This window comes from Mchenga conophoros, linkage group LG8 (assembly GCF_057382185.1).
Source record: "Mchenga conophoros isolate Kocher_MC1m ecotype Shallow Benthic linkage group LG8, M_conophoros_male_GT1.1, whole genome shotgun sequence".
In the NCBI taxonomy this organism is placed as follows: domain Eukaryota; kingdom Metazoa; phylum Chordata; class Actinopteri; order Cichliformes; family Cichlidae; genus Mchenga; species Mchenga conophoros.
Window position 1 is genome coordinate 6,093,457 of NC_140533.1, and position 16,093 is coordinate 6,109,549.

General features: G+C 42.1%; 1 protein-coding gene across 6 annotated transcripts in view; it reads right to left on the reverse strand.

Annotated features, from left to right (window-relative positions):
• Positions 1-8,436: 8,436 nt before the first annotated feature.
• The window catches only part of spag9b (sperm associated antigen 9b), a 37,972-nt gene continuing 30,315 nt past the window's right edge, over positions 8,437-16,093 (reverse strand). For 4 of the 6 annotated variants that reach the window (XM_085283741.1, XM_085283740.1, XM_085283742.1 and 1 more), the window contains 13 exons: positions 15,833-15,994; positions 15,454-15,625; positions 15,103-15,303; positions 14,854-15,010; positions 13,911-14,039; positions 13,723-13,803; positions 13,565-13,632; positions 13,333-13,481; positions 13,074-13,245; positions 12,881-12,994; positions 12,526-12,705; positions 11,332-11,463; positions 8,437-11,244 (listed from right to left, as the gene is read on the reverse strand). In XM_085283741.1, the coding sequence (XP_085139867.1) occupies positions 11,141-11,244; positions 11,332-11,463; positions 12,526-12,705; positions 12,881-12,994; positions 13,074-13,245; positions 13,333-13,481; positions 13,565-13,632; positions 13,723-13,803; positions 13,911-14,039; positions 14,854-15,010; positions 15,103-15,303; positions 15,454-15,625; positions 15,833-15,994 (1,821 nt within the window). In that variant the 3' untranslated portion in view covers positions 8,437-11,140. The remainder of the gene's footprint in view (positions 11,245-11,331; positions 11,464-12,525; positions 12,706-12,880; positions 12,995-13,073; positions 13,246-13,332; positions 13,482-13,564; positions 13,633-13,722; positions 13,804-13,910; positions 14,040-14,853; positions 15,011-15,102; positions 15,304-15,453; positions 15,626-15,832; positions 15,995-16,093) is intronic. The other 2 variants (XM_085283744.1, XM_085283745.1) reach the window with 1 other exon arrangement.

Consider the following 16,093-nt stretch of genomic DNA (forward strand, 5'->3'; position numbering starts at 1 on the left):
TATCAAACTGGCAATTAATCAATGTCAGTCAACTCATGCGTTAACTAATTCGTTTCAAGGGGAAGTAATGAAGCTGAGTTGTTTATTTGAGGTCAACAACTCCTTGAATATACTCAATACGCAATTAGGTGAATCGAGCCTTGATATGTTCTATTAATTGTACAGGTGAGGTGTTGAGAAATCTCCATAATTATCATTAAAAAACTAATGTTATAAGGCTTTGGGGGATACTTGCCTCATTTTTTTTAAAATAAAAAAATATGACAGCTGGTATTAATCCTGATTTAATTGTCTTCCTTTCATGGGATTACTGATATCCTGTTTCAAATCAAAATTTCACTTCTCCTTTTTCCTTTTCCTCATCTTTCTTGTCATGTTATGAGAGCAGAGCACTCACCAGTGCCGCACTTTTTTCAACCTTTGCATCTAAAGCCTTATTATTTTTAAAAGCTACTTAACTGTTACATTTATCAGTCATATCAAATGTTTACATCTGCAATAGTCATACTCATGCATTTAGGGAAAAAGTGAACTTTCCATGTATCATTTACCTATCTACCTATCTTGTTAATAGCTGAGATTGATAAATCTCAACACTACCTGTTAGATGTTGTCATATAAGGACCATGAAGGAAGGTGTACGTGGACAATAACTTATACAGATGGTGCAATCTGAAAGAGATACGAGAGTGCAAGATGGAGGCAAGGGAGAATGTATCTGGGCAGCATCAGATGGTAGCATGTAGGATGAAAACCAAGACGAGGAAGTGAGTGAAGGCAGAGCCAAGAATTAAATGGTGGAAGTCGTAGAGGGAAGAGTTGAGACAGGCTCTGGGGAATAGGGAAGTGTTACCAGATGACTGGGAAAGTACAGCTGCAGTGCTGAGAGAAACTGCCAAGAAGGTGTTTAGTGTATCCTCTGGAAGGATGAAAGACGACAAGGACACTTGAATGAATGAGAATGATTGTGGAAGTACAGGAAAGGACTCAAATAAAGAGGTTAGCAAAGAAAAAGTGGGATAGCCAGAAAGAAAGTAGACACGAGTACCGAGAGCCCAGGCATATAACTAAGAAAGAGGTGGGGAAGCCAAAGGAAATTACTTACAGTGAGTTATATATGAAGCAGGTCACTAAGGAAGCAGAAAGGGACAAATCATTTGGCAAACCAGAGAGATTGAGCTTGAAAGGATGTGCAGCAGGTTAGGGTGAAAATAGATCGAGATGAAAATGTACTAGCAAGTGAAGGGAGCGTGCCGAGGAACAGGTGAAGCTATGAAGAGTGGAACGGTGGTTGGTCCTGATGACATACCTGTGGAGGTATGGAGCTGTATAGGACAGAGAGCTGTGGACCTTTTAACAAAATTCTTTAACATGATCTTACATGATCTGGTCATGCCTGCCTGAGAAGAAATGTACTGGTATCGAATTTTCAAGAACAAGGCTGATGTGCAGAGCTGTGGTATCTACAGAGAGATAAAGCTAATGAACTATAGCATGAAGATATGGGAAAGAGTTGGTGAAGCTAAGCTAGGACAGAGGAGGACGCTCAGTATAGGGTGAGATCGAGGCATCCACTGTTGATCTTTTTAATGCTCTTCTTCTTGTCTATAATCAAAACAGTCATTTTCAGATCTCTCTTGCATTCATTCTCACTAAAAATCTTTCTTTTCACTAAATACACAGCATACATGTACAACAAAGAACTCTAAATAAAGCCTATGCTAGCCTACTACTTATGTGGCATAATTTGCTGCTCAGTCCTCCAAAAATTGTTAAAATAGTTTCAGTGTTTTATAAATCAGTTGCATGTGATTCATAAAAGTTTGTCATGAATTTGACTTCTTTCATTCACCAGGAAGACTCTTCTGCTGGACATTTCAAGTATTTATTTTGTGAAAAAGAACTGCACGGCACAAGGACCGAATTGACAACTTATTAGCATTTATGACTCAAAGACTCAATGCTCAACAGCTGTTAGGCCTGAATACAATACAAAGAATGCAACAGAAATATGCCTTTATGGGTTATTCATTCATTTATTTTAATTAAATTCCACATTTTATCAATCCTACCCTGTTTTTCACAATTTTAGATCCCATTTTTGGGCTGTTGAAGGAATATACTGACACTTTTTTGCCAGGAGTTTTCAATAGAAGATTTCTTTCATTCTATTTGTGCAACGCAAAGCTAGTGAGTTGCCACCTGTGCAACGAGTCCAAATGTGAAATTTCCTCGCTACTAAATATTCTCCCGTCAACTGTAGGTGGTATTATAACTACGAACTTCGTGTACCCTTCAGATTATTATTGCCTTTCTAATGGGCAAGTCTGGGTTTGGTGGTTGTCAAGAGTACGGTACTTGTCTGACTGACTACGTTGTGCCAAGTGTAAAGTTTGGTGGAGGGGAGATTACGGTGTGGGGGGCTTTTAGAAGTTGGGCTCGGCCCCTTAGTTTCAGTGAAAGGATTTCTTAATGCTTCAGCATACCAACACGGTGGAGCCTGCAAGCCAGGACTTCTTGTCCAACATCAGTGTCTGACTTCACAAATGTGCTTCTGGAAGAATGATAAAAGATTCCCATAAACACTCCCAAACATTGTGGAAAGCCTTCCCAGAAGAGTCTACATCATATTAAGCCCTATGGATTAAGAATGGGATGTCGCTCAAGTTCACATGCATGTGAAGGCAGACAATGTAGTGTATATGACAGCCAAAGTTCAAAGTCTGAGCAAAATAAATGCTGCAAGTTAGCATATCTGGAGGAGAGATTTGATAAGTGAGACACAAAGTGCATGAGAGGTTCTCTCTCTTTGTCTTTGCCTCGGGCTCGTGGATGGTAAAAGAGAAACGAGAGTACATGAGTGTCTGTGGATTTGCATGAACTGAATGTGTGTGCAGACCTTGCGAAGCGTGTTTTCAAATTTATTTATGTAGTTCTAAAAACCAATGGAGGCGCAACAAAAGACATGTGAGGCTTGGGTTTAATTATTCCTGATATCTTCATCCACACTGTCATCTCACACAAAGGGAAAAAGCCCCACTGATGAATGCGATCATCATGGGAAGGGAGACCTGTCGTCATATAAAGAAAAACACGAGGAAAGACGTGAACTAACAAAGTGGAGCGTGAAAAGAGCGATGAGAAACGTGGAGAGGACGGAAATAGATGGTGGGGCACTCCAGCTGTGTGTTTATCCTGCACCCGGGAAGGCTGTGTCAAGCCAACTGAGATGACATAGCACATGAGGGCCATGACATGCAGCACAGGCGACAGACTGCGTTAAAAGCACACACTAGCAAGGTGGGTGCTTGTGTGTGTTTGTGAGTCACTCACGATTCATGCTGAATAGATGCACAACAGCAAATCTGTCTCGAGGAGAGGGGAATTTTTGGAAAGCAGCAATTTCTACTTTGCACATTTGCCTTCTTGTGGCAAAACAGTGGCATTCAGCAAACTCAGCGCCCACCTCATTACACCCCTCTGACCTTCTTTGAAATATTGCCTGTGAGACCACAAGCACACACAAAGACGCGGTTTAAAACCTCATTTTACGGCATTTTCTTGGCTGGATTTCACCTCAGAGCAATTTTGTGTTACTGTAAACAGACATGTGCGGCGGTATCAGTAGGTCAGTGGACCTGGAGCATCCAGGGCAGCAGTTACCACGAGAGGATCCAGAGGTCATGGTAGTGATGAGACCTGGATAACCCACCATCTGGCTATTTTACGTAACTGTGGAATAGACTCTAAAATGGTAGTTTGGTTATGCAAAATGTCAGAAGAGAATTTCTCTCCCGTTTGCAGGCTGATATTAATGTTTGTGACCTTTTCAGGAAACGCATGATTGAAGGGAATATTAAAATTATTAATTTTATCATGTGGGCAGCTTGGTCCCACACGTCTTAAAGGTTGCATTCTGGTGAGTACAGTGAAACTATACAACTTACATGGCTTAAAAAAAAAGGAAGAAAAGAAGATTTTTTCCTAAGTGAAACAGAAAGATTAACTATAAAATAGATTTGTTAATGTCAGTACACTCACAGGTTACAGCTTTCATTAGTTATTGTAAGCAAGTGTTATTGCTGTGTAACTGGCATTATTGATCCAGTTCACTGAACAATATAAAGTTTTCATGAAGGGGCAAGCTTTAGAACAGAGGTTTCAAAACCTACAGAGCTCCACAGGCCACTATGTAGTTGGCTCTGGAAATATGAAATATGTACATGCTAGTACAGAGAATGGTTTTAGTCTTTTTGGCTGAATTACACGCTCACTGAAACTAAACATTGTTTAGGTTTGCTAGCCAAAGTTAGCATAAAATGTTAGCAGTGAATCCTTACAGACACATTAGACATTACTAGCATTAGCTGGTAACGCCCATGCTGAACCCATACACAGTATGGGACAGATGTAGCTAATGAGTCTGTTTAGCTAAATCCCATGCTCACTAAAACTGCACAAGTTGTAATCTTTTTATTTAGCTTACTAATTTATATTGTATTAAGACCTAAAGGTATCCAATGTTTAGGTTTGCTAGCCAACGTTAGCATCAAATGTTAGCAGTGAATGCTTATAGACACAGTAGACATTGCTAGCATTAGCTGGTAACGTCCATGCTGAACCCATACACAGTATAAAAAATGGATGTGGCTTATGAGTCTGAAAAGTGAAGCCAGCAGAGAAGCGCCCTAAACCTGTATTATTTTTAATGACCACCAGGGGACAGTATGTAGTGTTGTAAAGAAGACTATAGAAGAAGTCCTATAGACGTTTATGAAAAAATGGCTTTTTAACTTGACATTTTAAAACACAGTCCCTCATTTAGGGTCATATTACATAAATTATTAAATGTATTTTGTAAATTTTGGTTACACTGCATTTTACTAAGGAGGATTATCTTTTATATTAGCCATAGCTAGAGTTGTAGTTGACATGTTGTTAGCCAGTGAGCAAGCAGTTTCACACTCAGACTCACCCTTTTCTCATCACATCCAGTTTCAAAATTACTAAATGGCAATAGTAGAAATGCACAGAACAGGACTTCAAATATCAGGGTAACTACATCCGTCTGTTTATGCCTCTATTTACCCCTCCATCCAAACATGTTAAGTTGCACAAAAACAAGATGTTGACTCAAAAGTTTAACCTCAACAGTGATGATGTCACAGTGACTAGGACCATCTTTTATTTGCAGTCTGTTTTTTCTTTGTTTGTTTCTTGTCAATAGTGGTCCTGTATTGCTAAAGGTTAAGTATTACTCTGTTTTATTATTAAATAAAAAAAAAAAAAAAAAAAAAAAACTGGTGTGAAAAGCAAAGAGTCAGCAAACCTTTCTACTCTCAGCAAGAATAAACATCCTTTTAAAATCTCTGGGTTTTACTAGACTGTTGTTTAGGCTGTACTAAGGTTAAGGCCACAAATATGAACCTTGTTTGGAACATACTTTTAATCCTTGGTTAAGTGAATTTTTAAAAATTCTACAATATGGTGTGTTTTTATTGTTTCTAGGATCCTATTTATATATTTTGATGGGCAGGTTACTTGAAAAAAAACATAATGCTAAAATCTTTACATGCAATTTAAATGCTGTTGTGTAGAAGCCTTAATTTAGTGCGAATATACTCTTTTCCTTGAGCGCTATCGGTCCTCTCAGATAACTATTTAGCTGGGTTGATTTTCCCCCAAAATGTCAAACATCTAACTTAAGGTTACATCTTCCGTGCAACAGCTGTCATATTCTCTGTCTGAAGGTCATGACAGGGAGTACAAAATCAAGGTTGAGGGAGGGAAAAAAGGAAATCCGCTGTATATGCATCACTTAACCTCCTACTCCGCTATCATGACTGTGATCCATGACAGCCAGGCATTCTCCAAAGAGCTTGAGAAGAGATTAAAGCCTCTCTGTCTGTCTCTCATGCTGCTAAGCACCAGTTCCCCCTCATTCAAAGGGCTGAAACCAAGGCTTTGAATAGAACAGTCACAGACCAATCGCAGGCAGGGGAGGGGTGCCCCTGTCCTTCTAATAAAGTCACTGAGAAAACATTCACACTCTGTAGGTCGAGCACTCCACCTAGTGTTTGTGAAGAAACACAATCAAACTCTCTGAGGTGATACAAATGGGTAAAAGCAAACTCCAAATGTGCCCGCACAACGAGCACATTCAGAGAAACACAAGGTGATTACGGGGCGACCGTGGCTCAGGGGGTTGGGAATCGCATCTGTAACCGGAAGGTCGCCGGTTCGATCCCTGGGCTCTCTGTCCTGGTCGTTGTGTCCTTGGGCAAGACACTTTACCCTAGCGCCTACTGGTGTTGGCCAGAGGGGCCGATGGCGCGATACGGCAGCCTCGCTTCTGTCAGTCTGCCCCAGGGCAGCTGTGGCTACAACTGTAGCTGCCTCCACCAGTGTGTGAGAGTGAATGAATAGTGGCATTGTAAAGCGCTTTGGGTGCCTTGAAAAGCGCTATATAAATCCAATCCATTATTATTAAAGGAAATCCAAAAGGGCTAAGGGAAGTTTTACAAAAACAGGGCTTATTCCAGGACCTGCCACTAAATCAGGCACCTCCATAAACAGCAGAGTATTTTGGCACAACATCGAACATACCGAGGAAACGTCTAAGCTGGACATCAGTCAGCTTATTTAACTGTTTATTTCGATAAATTAACAATTAATTACGTTTGATGCCAAGTAAATTTGCTCCCTGGATTGTAGAAAGTGACATAACAGCCTCCATATGGTAAAAATGTTTAAAGGGCTTCAAACTGACTGAGAGGCAGCGCTGTCTTTATCTCTGCTATGTCTTTAAGTTATTAGCCTTAATTAAACCTGACTGCACTAGAAGCACCAACACTGACTAAAGATATTCCATTCTGTTTGTTACTTCCTTCAAACTGGAGAATGTTAAATGATCAAACGTTATTAGATGCAAATGGCTCAAATCCTGAGAATAAAAGAGGCATTTTGTCAGAGGTATCTTCCTCCCCACTGTCGCCAAGTGCTGTCTCAGGTATGTCCTGAGGAGTCAGCTGAATGGTAAGAAGAAGATCCGGGCGTCATCAGGTACCCTGCTGGGATAATAAGCTGGCCAAAGGAAGAGAAATATCAAGATCAGAATGCTTCTGACCATGCATGGAGGGTTTCACCCCAAGTCCAGCACCCTGAGGCTGTATGCTAAGTGGAAAGTAGGAGGCCGGGGAGTAGTGAGTGTCAGTACCACAGTCTCGATTGAGGCAACAAACATCCATGAATACATCAGGAAGATGGCCAGAACCGACCGCATGCTCAGTGAATACCAAAGGCAGCAGAAACCCAAGAAAGAGGAGGAACCATCATGGAAGGACAGGCCCCTGCACGGTATGTACCACCAGCAGATAGAGGAAGTGGCTGACATCTAGAAGTCCTGCCAGTGGCTGGACTGTTAGACAGCACAGGAACAAGCTCTGAGCACAAGATCCATAGAGTCTGGGGTCTATCACACCAGGCAAGACCCCAGGTGCAGGCTGTGTAAAGATGCCCCTGAGACAATCCAGCACATAACAGCAGGGTGCAAGATGCTAGCAGACAGGGCATACATGGAACGCCATAACCAAGTGGCCGGCATAGTATACAGGAATATCTGTGCCGAGTATGGACTGGAAGTCCCAAGATCAAAATGGGAGAAATGGTCGAGAATGGCTGAGCTAAGATCCTGTGGGACTTCCAGATACGGACGGACAAAATAAAATTAAAAGTCTAATAAAATTAGTGTTAATAATTACCAGATTTCTTTGTTTGTTTTAAACCAGCAAGGAGTCATTGCCGATCAGTGAGCCCATCCCAGGATGTCAAATACCGCCATTTAGTTTAGGTTAAGGTTACAAAGCAACTGGCATCCTTCAGCTCATGCCTCCTGTCACAGACATTGTGAGGTCTCCTTCATAATGGCTCAGATTTGGATCTAAACCGAAATCTTCCCCTAAATATAAACTGTTTTAGTGCCTAAATGAAATGGGACAAATGGCCGCCTGCAGGTTCAGTCTTGTGATTTTTCGCTACCATCGGGCCAACAGTGGATACAAAATGAAAGCATCTTAAGATGGTCATTGCTGTAAACTGTTATGTCCCTTTTCATCACTACCTATTCGACTTGACACAACTCGACTAAAAGAGCTACAAATAACATCGAAACTGAATAATAATCCAAATATTACAAACATTAGTTCTAATGTTTAGCAGCAATACAAATAATATTACACAGATTACAAAACACGCAACATTTCATTAATAGTTTACTGTTTGTAACAAAAGTTCAATTAGTGATTTACAGTTTAATGATGGTGTAACTCTAAAGTGTTACTGGATGGATGGCTCTGTTCGTTTCACTTTACAAGCAGAGCCACCATGTGTATAATAACCAATAATAATAATCATAATAATATACCCAGCAGACCAAACTTGCCCACAAAAGTTGCTTTAATTGATTGTTAAAAATAAGTAAGGCTATAGATGCTGCAGACGTACAAGATATTTGTACTGCAAACATGGAGGAGGAGCCCCTGCTGAGTTAATGAAAGCAGTCGCAGAGGGGAGGGATGACACAGCTGTGTGGAGGAGCTCTGCTGAAGGCTCTACAACAAAGTTTCCTCTGTCGTGCTGTGATGGGATGGAGCCGCCCAATCAGTGCCTCCCAGACTTCAGTTTGACTTCATTTCCCACGCTGGAGGTGGAAACTGATGCGTCTGCTGACAGGCAGCAGGGCTTCTGCTTTCAAACACCCCACGCTCACTCCGCTTCAGAGGTGCATAGCTGAGTAAAGTCATACAATAAACAAAAAACCCAAGCCACATTCATGTTTCATACACACATATATATATATAATCATATATATTCATATTCCATGTACAAAGATACAATCTGAATTGCAAAGGCTCAATCATTGTAAATAAATACTGAAATGGCTAAATTGCAATATAATTACTCTTCTCTCCTGGAGAGAAGACGCACAAACACACACACACCCTCGCAAAACGAGAACAGGCCTCCGCTATAGTGGTTCAATACAAAGAACAAAACAAAAGTGCAGCGTGCTGACACGCAGGCCAGAGACCGTCTCCAGTGGACATCTGACACACTGCACTCAGTGGGGACAGACATGAAAAAGAAACGTTCATATGGAACATGGCAAACGGGGCTTTGCTGCCAGGCTGCGATATTGCTAATTGACACATATGTTCCAGTTTTGACCTCCTATTAAAAAGAAGAATTTTGGGGGGTGGTTGGGGGGACACGGGGTGATAATCCTCAGTGTGGCTTTTTTATCCTCTCAGTTTTAGGTCCAGCAGCACATTCTCTTTTCCCATACCCTAAAAATATTCCCACATATCAAAGTCTAAAAATAGATCTCATCTAGGAATTAGGAATTCTGTTAGAAAAACTCACACAGTATCTACATGGAGGCAGACTCACATGCTGCAGAAAGGTGCCATCACTTAAACCAGACACAACTATTGTTTTAGCATGTGGAAAACTTTATATTCTTTAACCTTTGGTAACAATCAGAGCATTGTTTTGAGAAAAAAATTAATACTCTGTTACACTCAAAGCCTTTAAATCAGTCCTCACGCATATCAAAGAGCCAAAGGACTCGACCTCATCCTGGATTCAGTACAAGTCTGTGGTGTGTAAACATAAAGAAAGTCCTTTCTTTAGGTTTATACAGACACAGCAGCTTCTGCTTGTTATGTCATCAAATGTTCTGTGAGTGAGTTAAAATGGTAGCTGCTACTGCAACTCCGTTAGAGCTGCAGTTTGTGCCTCTCATTCATTAACACTGGGTTCAGTCACAGAGCTAAGCATCGGATTTTCAGGAAACACAACAACCCCAACCATGCAGAGTCTAAAGACACGTCCTGGGAGGGGGGAAAAAAATCTCAAAATCAAATTATGTCCCAAGATTCATACAGACGAAGCAGCACTACATGAAGTGCCAGGAAACATTTTCAAGAGGACCATGAATACCTGTGCAAAACGAGACATTTTATAGTTGTTATAGAGCAACATTTGCTGCTGCAAATGCTGCAAACTGCTGCTGCATCTCTAAATTGTGCAGGTGTAACTACAGACACTACAGTAAGACTAATCAAATGCTAGAATTTCACCAAAACCAAAGCAGAAACAGCCTGTACCTCACAGCATGAAATTATTTGTCTGATAAAATTGGAAGGACAAACAGCACAAACATGATGCAGAAGTTCATTTCAGTGACTCGAAATTTGAGAATGTAAAACTCAGCAGCCTGATTGCTCACATTCCTCATTCAGCAGAGTCCAGAATTATAAGTTGCATATTTAAAAAAAAACAACAAACAAAGAAACACTGATTGTATGTGTTTGTGTTGAACGGACTAATTAGCTGTACAGGCTTCGAAGTTATTCTCATGGGTGAAGTTGGGAATAATAACATGGAAGTCTGTGGCACCTCTAGTGGCCATTAGAAGAACTACAATCTTTGGTGCTTCCACGTGGGCTCTTTTTTTCCAGGGCTCGGTTCTGCAGCGTGGTGCAGATTTGTGGCCTGAATGTAGCGGCAACACACGAGGCACAAACTGGGCTACCATTACTGCAAATTGATTATTAGGATAGATAAACAAAACAGACACAAACCAGCTTGATATGTGGTGTATTGCATTTGACCTAAAGACTTTCAAAAGCAAAGTTATCAAATGAAGGCTTTCCATTTTACACTATTATGTGGCCACTTTCTGTTGTGTCTTCATTGACCGATTTTACATATGCCAAGTCCAGCATGGGCACACAGTAACTGGACTGAATGAAGGGAACCTGGAAATGTCAAATACAACAAATCAAAAGTAATTCTTCTGTCCTCAACAACCGCTTTACATTAAATAATATTAAAAGAGGCATTATAACAGATTACATTTCAAATCCATGAAATTAAAAAGAAAAAGAAAGAAAACAATAATAAAACAACATGCATCAAGGTTAACGTTGAGGAGGAGCTCAGAGCAGTTTTTGCTTGTTTTACTCTTTCTGTCCAGGACTGAGGAAGAAAAGAAAGTGCTGATTAAACTCGTAGAGAAGCCTCGCCCACCTTGACGACTCCGTGGTTTGAGAGAAAAGGCAAATCAGGCCTCGAGAGCTCAGTCCTGAGTCACCTGCCAAACGATAAGGTGGCTGCGCTCGGCTTTAGGCTGAAGTTTGATGGGGGCGTCCTCCGCCTCCTCCATCTCTCCGTCCTCATCGCCTGCAGACACACAAGTCGTCATGTTCTCCTCTACAACCACTGCGCCGTTACCGCCTGGTCTGTAAGCACGTCATGCAATAAACTCACCCATTCTGAAGTCGATGTAGCCTTCGCCTCCGCTCATCACCAGCATACACTTAGTTCCTTCCTGAGTTGTGGCATCTGCCGCCTTGTCGCCAGCTGCTTCTCCTGCACACGATGCAGATGCAGCTGCGTGACCTGAAAGCACAGAGGGACAAACTCCAGATCGCATCTGCTCAGCCACTTTTTTCTAGTTTTCACATTTAGCCCTTGTTAATTACCAGAATTACACCCAGTCAGATTTCAGCTCACTAGTTAGTCAGCTGTTTGAGAATGACAGGAACTATAACGAAGCATTGCCTTCCCTTTATTACTAGTCAATAAAGGACCGAGTTGTTGTGCTAAAGCATTGGATTTTATGCCTACTCAGTTTTAATGCAGAGTTAAGAAACAAACACGAGCAAGGACCGAAAGCCGAGGTTTGCATCACTTGTTTTGTCATCATTTAATTAGTGCTGTCAGCGTTAATCTCGTTAAAATGACGTTAACGCCATAACTGCATTAACCCGGCAAATCTCCGTTAGCAAGTTAGCGCGGATCGCCCCGTGCGTGGGGCTTCACGGAGCGAACGCGTTAATGAGTTAACCGCGCTAACACGTTGTTGACAGACTGGCTGCGGTCCGTAATGTGAACTTGAACTTGAAGGGAGGCCCCTCAAAGAAAGAGCCGCAGGTGTCGTCACTGGCAGCCGCCCTTCTGCCTTATGTTTGGGAGGGATCTAGAGTCCTTTCACTTTTCCTCATTGAATCTTTACAATCTCATACCACAATACTTTCATTTGTTAGATTTTAATGATTAAACTCCCTATATTTTGCTTTTTTCTATATTCTGTAACTATTTTATTGTATCTTTTTCCATCAGGTTTCTGGTCCCTCCTGGTTGTTAGCAGGCTAGATGAGATATATAATCTCCTTGGTCAGTTCTGGGTGTATCCTACTCTGTGAAGTGGAGATTTACTTATTAATTTTCCAGTTTTGGGGGATTAGTTGACTTGCCGCTCTTTCCTCTAACCAAGAACAGCTTTGGAGAAAATGTAACTCTGCAGTAAATAAAGACTGCCGTAATATCACATGTCTATTTAACAACGATTTGACACCATTAATCACATTGTTCAACTAAACTAAACCCTCAGGTTGTGAGTGGTTTAGAGCAGAGGATTTGGGCTTCTGCAGTTTGTTTAGTCCATTTCTGCTTGCTCACCTGGAACAGCTGTGAAGAACTTGACAGCATCACGGTGACCATGGAAAGAGAGCTGAGCGTGAGCCATGGAGCAGTATGGAACAAACGTCCCTGCTGTGACTTTGTCGCCACTGTCGTCACCATAAACACGGACTGCACTTCCTGGTTGGTTACCTGCTGCCTTGGTAACCTTGCTGGCTGCTAATGATAGAGCAGGAGTGAATCAACTATTAAGCAACATAATGTCATTACTACACTGCAACAGCTCATTCAGAGATCACACATAAAGGCAGCAACACATACAGAACAAATAAGCATAACCAAAGTCTCAACTAAGAGGTTAGAAAAGAACTAAACAGATCCAGCTCAGACTCACCCTCCGTCAGAGGAATGGAGATGATAACGCCATTGCCAGTTCCGATCCACAGACGGTTACACGACACCATCAGAGCCGTGATTCTGACAAATGAGAAGCCCAGTTTGCCCGTGCCTGGAACACAGACAAAACTTTTATCTCTGCATTTTCAAAACATGCTGCTGTTGTCAAGACGGACGATTGTAGAACTGACCCAACATTTTGCTGACATAGGGCTCGATGTCGACATCCTGGAGGTGCTGGTAGGTGTGAGCGTGGAACAGCCTGAGGGTGGAGTCGAGTCTGATGGACACCCAGATACCGTCGCCGTCCCAGGCCAGCAGACGTACCTGACTGTCCTTACGAGGGTGGGCATCAAATGATTTCTGCAGTGTACAAAGACATTAGCAGTTTAGACATGAAGCAAAGGGAAGATTTCAGAAGTGCTAATCATTACCACGAGGTTACTGTACCTCTATCTTCATGGCTTTAGGTTGCACCACATAGATCTTGTTCCTGAAGCCACACCACACCTTATCATGCACTACTGTCATGCAGCGGATGGAGTGGTGAGGCCTCCCCAAGTCTAACAGATGGTAGTTTGTCAGGTCCCACTGTCCATCTTACAAAATAAACTCAAGTTAGACAGCTGGATAATGTGTACACACGTTAAAGAAGGAAGTGGCAACAGCTCAACTCTCTCACCTACACCTCTGTGGAAAATGGCTAACGTGCCATCAGAGAGGCCGACTAGCACACGCCCTTTCACGTGTCTGTGGGAGGAAATGTGTGAGAATTACATGTTTAAACAGGCAAATAGGAAGGAAATAAACTCCAGCTGCCACCTGTCTGAATGCACTTACACTATGCCGAGCACAGAGTCCTTCAGCTTTATAGAGTGAAGACACTTCTTCCACTGAGCCACGGAGGAGTGCACGTACACACTGGAATCACAGCAGGTGCATCGATTTAGACAGAGGGTTTTTTTTCTGTTTTTAAATTCAGTCACTTACAAAAGTGCTGAGTGAAAGAAAAATGAAAAAAATCTCACTATCCATTCTGTGCGCCCAGCCACATAGTGGGAAGAACACTGCTCATTTTCTGAGCCTCTTCTCTCATCAGGTCCTGCTCCTCTGCGCTGGGGTTCAAGCTCACGCCATCCTTCAGCAGATCGCTCTCCCTGCTCGTCAGAGAACACAGTAAATACAGTGTTTACATCAGACGTCTGCACTGGGACACTTTAATCTTATGTGTTTGGACCCGAGTGTCCAAGAAGGACTGATTGTGTGTGTTTGTTGTACTTCAAAAGAGCAAAAAGTCAGTTATCGTCGTTATGCTTGATCACCAAAAGGACAAAGTTTTCTAAATGAGTCCTGTTTGTCGTCTGTCACTGTGAGTCTTAAACTTAAAAAGTGAGTGGATTAGTCACGCCGCTTCAATCAAAAGGAGACAAATAAAAATCTTGGACTGATTTTACCAACTTTCTTTTCAAGGAATAATGGATTAAATGCTTCACTGCGATGCACTGGGGATTAAGATACAGGACTGAGCAAAAGTCTCAAATCGTCCCACATTTCTTTCCCTTTTGCTCTCAAAAAGCAGCCAGATTTCAAAGGGTCCGGAGCAATAGTTCTCCAAGTTTGCTGAAGATCTTTCAAAGTTCTTCTTTGCACATTAGCTGATTAACAAAGGAATAAAGTGCGTGCCGGATATGCAGCCATTAAACATGCAGATCAGACAGTATATAATTCAGTATAGATCACGTTTCAAGGTAAAAGGCACACAGTCGATGAGTGATGCAGAAACAGAGCCTGACCTGAAGCTCTGATGCACTGCAGTAATCGTTCACTAATGTTTACATGCAGCTCACGATACAGTAAATGGTTTACAGCAAGCTATTGTTGCTGCTCTGTGGTTTGTTTATGGCTCTGAAACAAAGTGAAGCTTTTATTAGCAAGACTGGATCACAACACCACTTTGCCTCTTGATGTTACCTCTGAGAGTAGTTGGCTGGCGTCTCTACTTTGTGCTGTGCTCCCAGTGGATCTGTGAAGACGTGCTCAGTGTAGATTTCCCGCAGGCTTTCTCGTTGGTCAGCAGATTCTGCACTGGTCTCTGTCGCCTCTGTGGCTTCTTCCGCTGGTCTGGATTCTGGGGAAACCAATCATGCAGAAGCACAGTAGTTTTATTTTTGCAAATGTATCAGAAGAAGACTCCTTTGCAGTGATCCCGAAAGCTCTTACCGGCTTCTCCATCTTTTCCTGCTGTCTGAGGAACAGCTGTTACTCCCTCAGCTTCACAGCCCACCACTGTGATGCCTCCCAGCACGCTGTCGCCACCTGTTGAGCTGGTACTGGTTGCTGAAGAGTTGCCATCTCCCACCGGTCCCACCTCAGAGTTTGGAGGCACTTCTTCTCCAGCTGGGTAGTCTGTCTCTCTCGCACCTGAAGAAAATTAATAGAGAAATCGTGCTGTTCTTTATAACTGATGTGCGTTTTCTGCAGGCCAGTGAATGCCAAGTGAGTTATCTCCACAAAAAGGACAAAAGAAAAAACGTCTCCAACTGTGGGATACAAATACACTGATTAACTGACCTGGCACGCTTGCGATGCAGAGGATGTGAGAGTTACAAACAAAGAAGCCCTCCAGGATGTTCCCAGGCTGGTTGGCATCAATGACGACAGCTTTAGTAGTAGACTTGGTGGTGGTGCAAATCCACACGAGTGACGACAACTCCTCCTGGTGCCGCTGCTCTTTCTGCTGGTCCTGGATCCACAAAAACAGAGAAGCGGAAAATAAATTACTTATTAACAAACCTTTAGTTTCCAAAAGACAACAGCAAGACCCATCGGAATTCAAATAAAGATTAATTTGAACAAAGTTACTTTAATAGAATCAAAGAATAAAAAAAAATACAAATTTGGAAATCAGCATTTTAGGTCAAAGATCACATCAAAGTGTGTGCGTATGTACCCTGAGTTCTTGATCCAGCTTATCCAGACTGCTCTGAGATCCAACCTTCTTTTTCGGGCTCTCTGGTCCTGACACGTCACTATAAAACACACTGGCCCCGACTATTGAACCTCCATCTCTGGTTTTACCTCCAGAAAGATTCACACAGGTAGCACACCACAGCTGAAGCACAGACACACAGATACAGCAGTCAGACATATGAATAATAAGCTAATAATTTACACCACACTACTGAGACAAAAGTCTCAAAATGTTCATATT